The 12,192-nt window shown below is 37.5% G+C and overlaps 1 protein-coding gene across 1 annotated transcript; it reads right to left on the bottom strand.

Moving 5' to 3' along the window:
* Positions 1-1,036: 1,036 nt before the first annotated feature.
* Positions 1,037-12,192, bottom strand: LOC115987064 (putative F-box protein At1g49610). Its single transcript, XM_031110511.1, has 3 exons — positions 11,097-12,192; positions 9,540-9,716; positions 1,037-1,549 (listed from the first exon to the last, which is right to left on the bottom strand). The coding sequence occupies exons 1-3, from the start codon at positions 12,171-12,173 to the stop codon at positions 1,229-1,231; spliced, it is 1,575 nt and encodes a 524-aa protein (XP_030966371.1). The 5' UTR covers positions 12,174-12,192; the 3' UTR covers positions 1,037-1,228.

Consider the following 12,192-nt stretch of genomic DNA (forward strand, 5'->3'; position numbering starts at 1 on the left):
TCGGGTCACGGGTCAAAACGGGTCACGGGTCAAAACGGATCATTTTTAAACGGGTCAATCGGGTTACGGGTCAAACGGGTTGCAGGTCAAACGGGTCGGGTCAAAACGGGTCTGACCCGTTTTGCCATGTCTAAGCTCAAGTAGTATTTGTGATTCTGTGAAAGGTGATGTAAGATACTATAATGTGGTATTAATGTATTGTGGGCTTAAGGTTGGGTTTTAAAACTTGACAGTGGACTTGGATTTAATTTACTATAATGTATTAATGTATTGTGGGCTTAAGATTTGGGTTTTAAAACTTAGATTTTGGACTTGAAATTTTTTTTTTTTTGAAAGCATTTTGGACTTGAATTTTAAATTAATGGATTTAAAATGTCTTAATTTAAAATTTATTAATTTTAGGTGTTATTTAAAATTTAATGATTTCAAACTTTTAAATTTATTGTGGAATTATCAAATTCAAATCCTTAACATTTTAAAACTATCCAAATAAGATATTTAGATTTTAATCCCTAAATTCAAATTCAAATGACCAAATCATACCATAATGCATGTTTGATTGGTGTGTGTTTTGTTTTTGTTTTTTTTTTTTTTTTTTTTTTTTTTTTTTTTTTTTTTTTTTTTAATGTTTTAGCTTAAATTGTGCCTTTGTAGATGAGGTAGTAAAAGACACGTCCCCATGGATTTGTTCAACTACATAGGGCTGCAGATTAGGCGCAGTAAGTTTGGTTGGGCTACAGTTGGCCCATCTAATGTCAATATATTGGGAAATGTAAAGTTTCAATTAGAAGTTTTTTGTAATTGAAAAAAAAAAAAAAAAAAAAAAAAAACCCCTCAACGGTGTCTTTTCATAAGAATTTCCAATAGCTTATGCTTAAGCAGTTAAGCCTTAAAAGTTAAAAGAGGCATAATCGATTATATTGTTTATCCAAAAGCTATAAATAAACAAATAAATGAAAAAAACCTTGCATCAGCTTATTCATTTTGCATCCAAATATATTATTGACTGCAGAGTGATTAAAATGAAATCAAAAACTTGATAAGCAACATAAACATTGACATCAACCATGAATTTATCCAAAGGCAGGCTTGACATCACAAAGAAACATTACTACTTGAAATCGGAATCATAGCAATATTTTAGTTCATTGAACCATACTAATATGCACAACTACAATGTATTTATGAGAATTGATCATTTAAGATGATTGAACAATTTAAAATGATTTTACTGATATGGGAACATAACCACTGCATTAGGAGAGGCTCTAGGAAAGCTTAACAACTTTTGTGCCACTCGCAGAGATTCCCGCAGCATATTACGTGTTGGATTTTGCATAGCCCATGGTTTAGTAATAACCATCTTCTTCAACACCTTTGCATTCTCAAGTAGAAATTTTACCACTAAAATGAATTCCTTTTTGTGGAAGGTTTTTGCAGAACATAAAATCTTGACAGACTTGAGGTGTAGTAGCAAAGACTTGAAATAGAAATAGATCTCCTTTAATTTCTTCACTACATAGTCTACATCAGAGTGTTGTCTTACACGCTGCAAAATAAAAGCACATTAGCATGTTTTGCAGTTCACTTTCAAATTATGATATTTTAACATATCATAACGGAGTTCACGTAGGACAAGGGAACAAACCAAATCAGATTTGGAATTCATGAGTTAACTTTGGACAACTTAGATTTTGAGGATTTAGGGTTAGGTTTTGGTAGAAAAAAGGCTGGAAAATGGTAATATTATAGGATTTCCAATGAGAAAAGGACTAAAGGAGTAGTAGGATTTGAGAATGCAACAAAGGTGAAAAACTAAAAATTGGGCTGCTGTTCCAAGGCTGTAACAATAACTCGTGCACAGTATCTTATGGGGGTATTTGAGGCTATTTGATAGATAGGTGATTTAGGATTGGGTTACTTACACTTTGCCCACCTATGGTTTGGGTCATTGTAATGTTGTCTACGTGTGGTTTTAAAAGAGCCAATCTACTCACCCAAAGTTGGCTCCGTTATGCAGCCGTTACCCACTTCATCACTTCCACCATCAAAAACATTAAAATTATAAATAAAAAACCCAGAAAAAATCAAAGAAATAAGATCTAAAAGGGTTATTTGTAAAAATTGTAGAAGTTATTTATGTTTTGACTCAAGAACACTATTCATATAAAAAAATGGTTTGCCTCCATGAATCTCATCCTCACTCAACATGCTCGTCCCCTACAATCATTCAAATGAGCTTCCCCTTATGAATCTAAAACCACAGAGCATTCTTTGTACCAAGATTAGAAGAGTTTCTTAACTAATGTATAAGAAATGCCTTTTTCTATTTTTCACTTATCAATCAAAAAAAAAGAAATGCCTTCACTTTGAACCAAGTATGCTGGTCCAGCGACGTATGTATGGTCTGAATTTCAACAAGTTGCTGTCTCTAACATGCTCTGTCCAAGCTGAAACATAACGCTTGGGTTGTGTTTGTGTCCAAATATCATAGATCTAATTTGATGTGCAGGGCAGATTATAAAAATAAAAATAATAATTTGATGTGCAGGGTAAGGCACAGATTGTTTTGAAGATGCCAGATGCTAACTCAACTTTGAATCTTCAAGTAGGTCTATGCAAATTGTTAAGAGACCAGCTCAGGCATTAGTTCAGCTTAGGCATTAATTCAGTTGATCATGATTACTGTTAATTAGGGAGATTAGTGTAGCTGTTATGGCAGTCGGATGTTTGTTAGTTAGTTGATGATGAGGGGACAGCTGGTAGAGTTAGTTACTACAGCTGGAAGTAGATAGTTAGTGGCAGTGAGCATTTGTACACTTGTATAAATAGCTATTGATTGTATTGAATCTGCAGGCAATAAGAACAGACTTGTATTTCTTTCATTTCTTCCTTACTTTCTTAATTCTCTTCTATTCTTTAGGAGGCCTAGCTGACCTCGAATCTAGCTACTCATATAAGACTTTTACAATTGGTATCAGAGCAGGTCCATCCTGCAATCAATGGCAGAAACACGATCTCAAGCTGTCCTCAATGAATCCATTGCTTCTCTTGCACAGCCTCAGATCACCATGCCAAAGATATTGAGGAAATCCACAAGATCACCCACATCCATACTCGCACATTAAATAAAATGAATCAGCAGCTCAATGCAATTCTGCAAAAGCTGAACTCTTTAGAAGCAACTAGGCAACGGCAGACCCCAAGAAACCACGAAATTCAATCAAACACTTCAACAATTCTTGCTATCTCCAAACCCTTGAGATTAGAATTTCCACGATTTTCAGGAGAGGAGCCTACTGGGTGGGTTTATAAGGCCAATCAGTATTTCAGGTACTACAACACAACTCTCGATGAGCAATTGCTATTGGCTTCATTTCATATGGATGGGGAGGCATTAGTGTTGGTTCCAAGAAGGTGAAGACACTGGGTTGTTTGAAGATTGGGGAACCTTGATTGAAGCTCAACAGATCAGGTTTGGGACAACAGCCTATGATGACCCTATGGAAGCTTTAACAAGATTGAGGCAATCAACAACAGTGGTTGCATACAAGTCAGAATTTGAGGCTTTATCAAACAGAATCAAGGAATCGTCTCTAAGGCACAAGCTCAGTTGCTTTCTGAGTGGATTGAGGGATGAAATCAGGCTACCAGTGAAGATGTTGAATCCTCCTACCTTGAATGCAGCCTTTGGGTTGGCTAAGATTCAAGAAGAATTTTTGCTAGCAAACAAGAAGAATTCCAAGAATGTCCAAGAACAGATCAGACCCTCTATTCTTGGGGCCCCTAAACTGACTGCAGGCAATGAAACCAAGATCAGGCTGCCAATTAAGAGGCTTTCTCCAGCTCAAGTGGAAGAAAGAAGAAGGAAGGGATTGTGTTACAACTGTAATGATAAGTGGTCTCCAGAACATAAATGTAAGGGGGCTAAGTTGTTTTTTGTTGGAAGGGTTAGATTTTGGACCAAAACTGAACCAAGGTGATTACAGAATTGAATGGAGAGTTAGAAGCAGAAGCAGTGCTGCAAGACAGTCGTGGAGAGGAAGCAGAAATTACCTTGTATGCTCTCATTGGTAATCCTACTCCAGGAACCATGAGGGTCAGCGGCAGAATTGAAAAAGAAAGGTTAGTAATTCTTTTAGATTCTGGTAGTACACACAAATTTATTGATGTTTCATTGCTTTCTAAACTACACATTCCAGTGGATACTACTCCAGTTCTTGATGTAAAAGTAGCTAATGGAACCATAATCAAAACTCATGGTCTTTGTAGTGATGTTTTAGTTGTGATACAAGGCCAAAAATTTTATGTTCAATTGCATGCCCTGTCCTTGGATGGATGTGATTTGGTCTTAGGAACACAATGGCTCAGTACTCTTGGGGTATTAGTTGGGACTTTAAGCTCTTGACCATGTCCTTTATGTATTGTGGTCATCCAGTTCGGTACAAGGCATGTAGGCTGCAGATTCCAGTTTACAAGATGGTGACAATTTCTTAAAAGAACCACCCAAGAAAGGATTGTTAGTTCACATTTCAGTGCAAGGGCCTACTGCAAGTGCACAGCAGAGTGTTTATCCAGCAGAGATTGAAGCTCTATTGCTGGAGTTCAGTGGAGTTTTTGACACACCAGTTGGGTTACCTCCCTTAAGAAGGCATGAGCACCAAATCAACTTGAAGAATGGAGCACAACCCATCTGTCAGAGGCCCTACAGGTATCCATACTATCAAAAGGCTAAAATAGAATAGATTGTTAAAGAATTATTGGAGTTTGGCCAAATCAAGAATAGCCAAAGTCCTTTTGCCTCTCCTGTTTTGCTGGTCAGGAAAGTAGATGGTTTTTGGCGAATGTGCATAGACTATAGAGCACTTAATCATGAAACAATTAAAGATAAATACCTAATACCTGTCATAGATGAATTGTTAGATGAACTCCATGGTGCTTTTTTTTTTTCTAAATTGGACTTGAGGTCTGGTTACCACTAAATCAGAATGAGGGAAGATGACATTCCTAAGACAGCCTTTAGGACTCATGAAGGGCATTATGAGTTCTTGGTCATGCCCTTTGGCTTGACCAATGCCCCTTCTACTTTTCAGTCCTTGATGAATGATATTTGCAAGCCATATCTTAGGAGGTTTGTACTTTTTTTTTATGACATTTTGGTGTACAGTCATTTTTTGGCTGATCATGTTAACCATCTCAGAACTGTTTTGAGCATATTAGCTGAACATCATTTGTATGCAAAGAGATCCAAGTGCATGTTTGCTTGTCTGGAGGTAGAGTACCTCTTATTTCTGGTGAAGGTGTGAAGGCTGACCCAAGAAGATTGCTGCTATGCAGCAATGGCCTACCCCTACTGATGTTAAGGCCTTGAGGGGATTTCTTGGTCTCACTGGGTATTACAGGAAGTTTGTGCAGGGTTATGGTCAAATTGTAGCTCCATTAACAGCCTTGCTGAAGAAAGATTACTTTTCATGGTTTGATGAGGCTGAGCACTCATTTGTTCAACTCAAGTTAGCTGTCTCTAACCCCCCAGTGCTGGCTTTACCAGATTTCAACAAGCCATTTACTATAGAATGTGATGCTTCTGGCCAAGGCTTAGGTGCCGTCCTAATGCAAGATCAGAGGCCCATTGCCTTACACAGTCAAGCTTTGAAGGGAAGAAGTCTTTCCTTATCTACTTATGAAAAAGAATTGCTAGCCTTGGTGACTGCAATAAAGAAATGGAGAACTTATCTTTGGGGCAAACCTTTCTATGTAAAGACTGACCAACAAAGTTTGAAGTACTTATTGGAGCAGAGAATTGGTACACCAACACAACAAAAATGGATCACCAAGTTGCTTGGTTATGATTTCATAGTAAAATATAAGAAGGGCAAGGAGAACAAGGTGGCAGATGCCTTGTCTAGAAGAGACACAGCCACTTCAGAGGGAGATGCTATCTTGTTACAAGTTGATGATACCTATTCTGGTCTAGTGAGCACTTGTTGCATCATTTCCTTTCCTACTCCCGCTTGGCTTGCAAACTTGAAGACTAGTTATGAAACTGACCAGAGGGTGCAAGGATTACTTCAGTCATTACAGAGTGGGGAACAAGCTTCCAAAGGCTTCTCCTTGTAGAATGGTTTTTTGCTGTACAAGGGAAGGCTCTATGTGGGAACTCAAGGTGATCTTAAAGCCACTGTGTTGCACCAGATCCATAATGGACCCTTAGGGGGACATTCAGGATACTTTAAGTCTTTACACAGACTCCAACAGGACTTCTACTGGCCAGGAATGAAAAAGGATTTGAAGAAACACATTAGGGAGTGTTATACTTACCAAAGGGTGAAGACTGAGACTTGTAAACCAGCTGGTTTACTGCGGCCCTTACCTATTCCAGTAAGACCATGGCTTGACATTAGCATAAATTTTGTGGAGGGTTTACCTAAATCTCAACAGAAGGATGTCATTTTGGTAGTGGTGTACAGGTTCTCTAAATATGTACAATTCATTCCCCTAGCACACCCTTATACAGCCTCAAGGGTAGCAGCCTTATACATGGAGTTTGTCTTCAAGCTTCATGGAATGCCTTCTTCAATTGTGAGTGATATAGATCCAATTTTCACTTCACATTTTTGGACTGCATTCATGAAGCTGCAAGGAGTGAAATTAGCCATTTCTTCTGCTTCTCACCCTCAGACAGATGGCCAAACTAAAGTTGGGAATAAGAGCTTGGAGCAATATCTCATGGTTTTTGCTGCTGACAAGCCTCACAGCTGGGTGGAGTGGCTTCCATTAGCAGAGTATTGGTTTAATACCAACTTCCATACTTCTACTAATCTCACTCCCTTTGAAGTCCTATATGGCTACCCACCTCTAAGATTGCTTGATTATATGCCTGGCACAACTAAAGTTGTTAGTTGAGGCAGTAGATGCTCAATTGAAATCCAGGCAGGAGCTATTTTCTTTACTCAGGTCCAATCTTATCAGTGCTCAGGAAAGAATGAAGTTGCATGCTGATAAGCACATATCAGAAAGATCATTCTCTGTGGGGGATTGGGTGTACTTGAGGTTACAGCCCTATAAGCAGAAATCCATTTCTCATAAGGCCTTTAGTAAGTTGTCTCCAAGGATTTATGGTCCATTCCAGGTGCTGCAGAAGATAGGGGCAGTTGCCAACAAGCTAGACTTACCTCCTGGTTCTCAAATTCATCCAATATTTCATGTTTCATGCCTTAAGGCTAAGCTTGGCCAGCAGGTGACACCATGTTCCACCCTTCCATCAGTGAACTCCGAAGGTACCCTTAGTCCAGAGCCAATAGCTGTATTGCAGGAAAGGTACCATCAGCTCAGAAATAGGGGACTTCACACAGGTTCTCTCATTCAGTTGCAGGGAGGAACTAAAGAGGATGCTACTTGGGTGAATTTATATCAGCTTCAGCTGCAGTTCCCTCACCTTGTGGGCAAGGTGTTCTAAAGGAGGGGAATTTGTTAAGAGACCAGCTCGGGCATTAGTTCAGCTTAGGCATAAATTCAGCATTAATTCAGTTGATCGTGATTACTGTTAATTAGGGAGATTAGTGTAGCTGTTATGGCAGTTGGATGTTAGTTAGTTAGTTGATGATGAAGGGACAGCTGGTAGAGTTAGTTACTACAGCTGGCAGTCGTTAGTTAGTGGCAGTGAGCATTTGTAAACTTGTATAAATAGCTATTGATTATTTTGAATCTGCAGGCAATAAGAACAAACTTGTATTCCTTTCATTTTTTCCTTACTTTCTCAATTCTATTCTATTCTTTAGGAGGCCTAGCTGACCTCGAATCCTGCTACTCATATCAGACTTTTACACAAGCATCCAATTTTTTAAATCAATTTTTGCCAAGGAGCAATAAAAATTTGATTGGGGTTTGATATGTGATACAGGATGTTCAAGGGCTTGAAACTAGGGTGCTTACTGAAGGATTCATATCATCATGGATTTTTTATAAGGCTAAGTTTGAGCACATGTTCGCTGAAGTGATTTCCTAGTCAAGGATCGAATGGGTTTGAGTGGGGAAGGAAAATAAGACCAAACTGGATCTGGGATTGGTTCATGAAGGCATCAGAATAAACATAAATCTCAAATTCTTGAGCAAAGTGTTGCCAATTGTGATAGGGAGTTAGGGACCCTATTCAATTGTTATGTCCACTACCTTATTGATAGGCATTGACTTTGTTACGGTTTTAATGTTGGGATGGGATTGAATTTCCCTGTGGAAGGAATTTGTTGATGCTTTTAGACAAATGGAGATCAAAGTTGAAAATGCATCAATGTAGGCAGAAGCGGTGAGGAAGGAAGAAACTTTGACATAATCTTCAAGTTTCTTTAAGGCCAAGTTTCAATTTGGGGGCAAAATCAATTCAAAGATCATTTAGTCAAAGAAAGATAGGGAAAGATGAAATTTTTAAAGTAACTTTCACAATCTTTACAAATACCCTATTCAGATCTTAATTACTTTGTTTTTCATAGGTTTTGCATGTTTTTAATGATGAAAGTGATGAGGTGGGTAACCGCTATATAACAAAACTAACCTCTAATGGGCAAGTGAAACTTTTCAAACCACTGGTAGACAACATTAAAATGGCACATAGCACAAATGAGTAAAGTATAATTAACACTCTAGGATTTTGATGTTTTGGATTTTAAGGTTTAAAGGGTGATAAATCAATGCGTGTATGCTAAATTTCAGGTTGGAAAAAATTTAAAGATAAAAAATAAACTTCTAAGCATCACACCTCATATATCATACAAGCTTCAAACAAAGCATCATGACTTTTGGAAAGAAAAAAAAAAAAAAACATTCTCAAAATGGAAGCAGATGACTAAAGCTGAAACTAAACCCCTAAACTAAAAGAAACCAAAATAAGACTTAATGGACTATTAGAATAGCCAATTTTCAGAAACAAGAAACTAACATAATTGCCCTTACACTAAAAAATGAATTAAAGTAAAGTAAAATTGGCTTTTCATTGCCTATGCTAGAAATTCTGGATAGCATTTTTTTTTTTTTTTTTCTTTTTTATAAGTAAGAATTCTGGATGGTAAATTTAGCAATGAATGGCCTCTTCTTCAAACAAACAGATTTTCAAAAATCTATCGCTGAAGTCTTTGTTGTAAAATAAAGATGCATTGTCAATGAGACGGTTTTTTGTAAATAGTCCACAAAGCAACCACTTAAAAGAGGTTGACAATCAACATTAACTCTTTACGTCAAGGACTTAAGGGGGCCAAACTCTCCTCGAGGGAATCATTTGACCCCTACATATTTAGACACATTGCACTACAACAACAACAAAAGCCATGATCCCAAATTTTTTGGGTTAGCTATAGATCCTCAACAAGATTAGTTAGAGTCGGCCACATGTATTCTTTTCCACAATCCTACTCTATCCAAAGTCATAGGCTGTGTTACTTCATTTGTTGACACATTAAACCAAAATTAAAAAAAGAAGTAATGATTAAAATTAACCCTTCATTGTTTTTTGATATGACAATCGGGAAATTGGTCCAAGAAAAACATACCGCTGGCCACATGTAGCCCCAGGATGTGATGTCTAAAACCAATGTCTCCATATAAGGTGAACTTTGAAGTAGGCTTAAAATTTTGGGAAAATCCCATTCCCCCATGCTTGCTATCGTTAAACATTTGCACTTTGACGATGGAGAAGGCAGATGTTTCACCGTCATTATAGATAGAGCCTATGTCCATCAAAGCAAGAAGCAAAACACAATAAGGTAAAGTAAATGTAAGAAAAAAATAACACAACCAATCATAATATACATCGCCAGTGAACAATTTAGCTACATGTTTTACAGAACACTAATTTACATAAATGTCAATATATCCCATATGCAGACAATGATAAAAATAAAAAATAAAAAAAGCCCTTTTTGGAAAGCCAAGACCTTGATTAAGAGTTGACAGATTATCATGACGAATCATTCTTTGGCACTAAAGCAAGTGCCCTCTTATCATGAAACTAAAAGCAGGTGTCTCTAATACATCAGCAGAACAAATTATCAAACATGTGTTACATATACTTTATCATGATCAATCATTATTTGGCACTAAAACAAGTGCCCTACATCTTATCATGAAACTAAAGAAGGTGTCTCTAACTCAAAAGTTGAACTCATGTAATTGGACCAATAATATCAGGTCCTTTAATTGTTGATTGATTACAACTTGGATTAAAATCAACATGCTCCCAAAAAAAAGCCTAACTCACAACAGTGAATGGTGATTTTTCATTTTGGTATTAATATAAAATCTTTAAAGCAATATCGAATAGTACCAATGTAGTCAAAGGCACAGGCAAGGCTTTAGTGAGGCACTCGCCTTTAGAGCCTAGGCGAGCAAGGCTACTGCCTTAAGCCATGAAAAAGGCGCTAAGGTGAGAACCTCAAAATATTTTTTTTTTTTAATTGTAATTTTAAAATTTTTTTATAGAAGTTTGTTGTGAATCTACTATTAGATATTAATTTAAAAAGGAATGTTATAAAACCTATTGTTATTTAACTTAATTTGCAAAAATGTGTTGTAAAACTTATTGATATATAGAAGCTCGTTGTAAAACCTATTGTTAGAATAACTAATAGAGCCTAAACCATGTTAATCCTACTTGAAATGATTTGATAGACCTAATTTCTTCATGAAACACATTGAAAAACACTTCATTATAATATTTTAATACACTAGGTGCATATGATCCTTCTATATGTATAATGAATATATTAAGAATTTGGCACTTCACCTTGGGCAATACAATGCCTTGGCCCCTTAAGGTCACCTTTCGACTACCTTGAATAGTACAATAACTAGTCACTAAAAATGCAATAGATGCTGCACCGAAATGCCGAAATTGTATTCCGTTCAAAATTCTTGGCTAGTAGGACCTAGGGGCATTTTCGAACAAAATTGAATAGATAGATACTCAATTAAAATTTTATATGTAGGGCCTAGCCAAGCAATGGCACTACCAACAATAAAAGATACAACCTTGATCTGTGCAAATGTAAATCAACATTAGCAATCAAGAAAAACAAACGAAACAAAGAGATTTATTAAGGAAAACCAACCATGAGACAAGAACTGCCAACAGTGAGCTTCTTGACATGATGCACACTCTCAAGAATGTCTCTCAAAATGTCTTGGAACTCCTCCAAACCATCATCCTCCTCCTCCTCCTCCATCCGCATGTCGAAATCAAGCTTAGCCTCAACCAATGCCGACACATCCTTTATCCGACACCTATTCATATAAAAACACCCCAAAATCTCTAAACACTCAATCTTTGGAGCCACAAGTTCCAGTTCCAACTTACGCTCCTCACTTTCAAACATATGTTGCACGTAGCTATCTATCACCAATTTTCTCAAACTCTCGGACACTATATCCAACCGAGTAAACCCCCAAAACTGATGCAATTCCAAGGATTCAAGTCTAGGACTACCCATTAACACTTTCCTTATCACATCCTCACACAAGGCCGAGTTCCAAATACACAAGCGCTTGAGTGAACTCCAATGTGGTAACGCCTTAGGTAAAATTTTGCAGCAACTAAAATTGAATTCAGAAACAAACTTGTTGGCGTAGAGATGCTGAGGCAATTGGTATCTGTCAAGATCGAAACGATCAGGTCTCCACAAGTGTAGACTAAGTTTTTCTACTTTGGCATTTGTGGCGAACCGAACCCAAAGATCGAGGCGAGGATTTAGTACTGTGTCGTAATCGTCCTCGAATTGAATATCGAAGTTTGTGAGTTTGTGAGCCGTGTGTAGGAGCAGGGTATCATCCACGGCTTTGGTGAAATCTTCGAAGGATTCGAAGGAACCGGAGTCGAAACTGAGAGAGGGAAGGGAGGTCCAAAGAGAGGCCCATCTTTTGGATAAAACGCCCGTTTTGATAGCGTCGTTAATGGGCAAGAAGGAGAGGATGCTGAGAAGGATCGAGTCAGAGAAGGCGCTGATTCGATCTTCTTCTTCTAAGATTGGTGCGTGTTTGCTTCGTTTGGATTGATGATTATGGCTCGATGATGATGATTCTTCTTCATCATCATAATAATAATTATTGGGGTTTGTATCATGGCTAGAATTATAGTTGGATCGGTCAGAGAAATTGTTGTTGATAGAACCAGAGATTTGTTCCTCCTCCATTCTCAACTCAACAGTAGTG

Source organism: Quercus lobata, chromosome 4, assembly GCF_001633185.2.
Source record: "Quercus lobata isolate SW786 chromosome 4, ValleyOak3.0 Primary Assembly, whole genome shotgun sequence".
NCBI classification, from domain to species: Eukaryota; Viridiplantae; Streptophyta; class Magnoliopsida; order Fagales; family Fagaceae; genus Quercus; species Quercus lobata.

Bases quoted from the DNA above. Each gene is read 5' to 3' on its own strand.
- LOC115987064 (XM_031110511.1), bottom strand. From the start codon at position 12,173: ATGGAGGAGGAACAAATCTCTGGTTCTATCAACAACAATTTCTCTGAC. The intron at 9,717-11,096 runs GTTGGTTTTCCT...TGATGGACATAG, and splicing joins TTGGCAGTTCTTGTCTCATG to GCTCTATCTATAATGACGGT. The intron at 1,550-9,539 runs GTATGTTTTTCT...TTTATTTTGCAG, and splicing joins GGGGCTACATGTGGCCAGCG to CGTGTAAGACAACACTCTGA.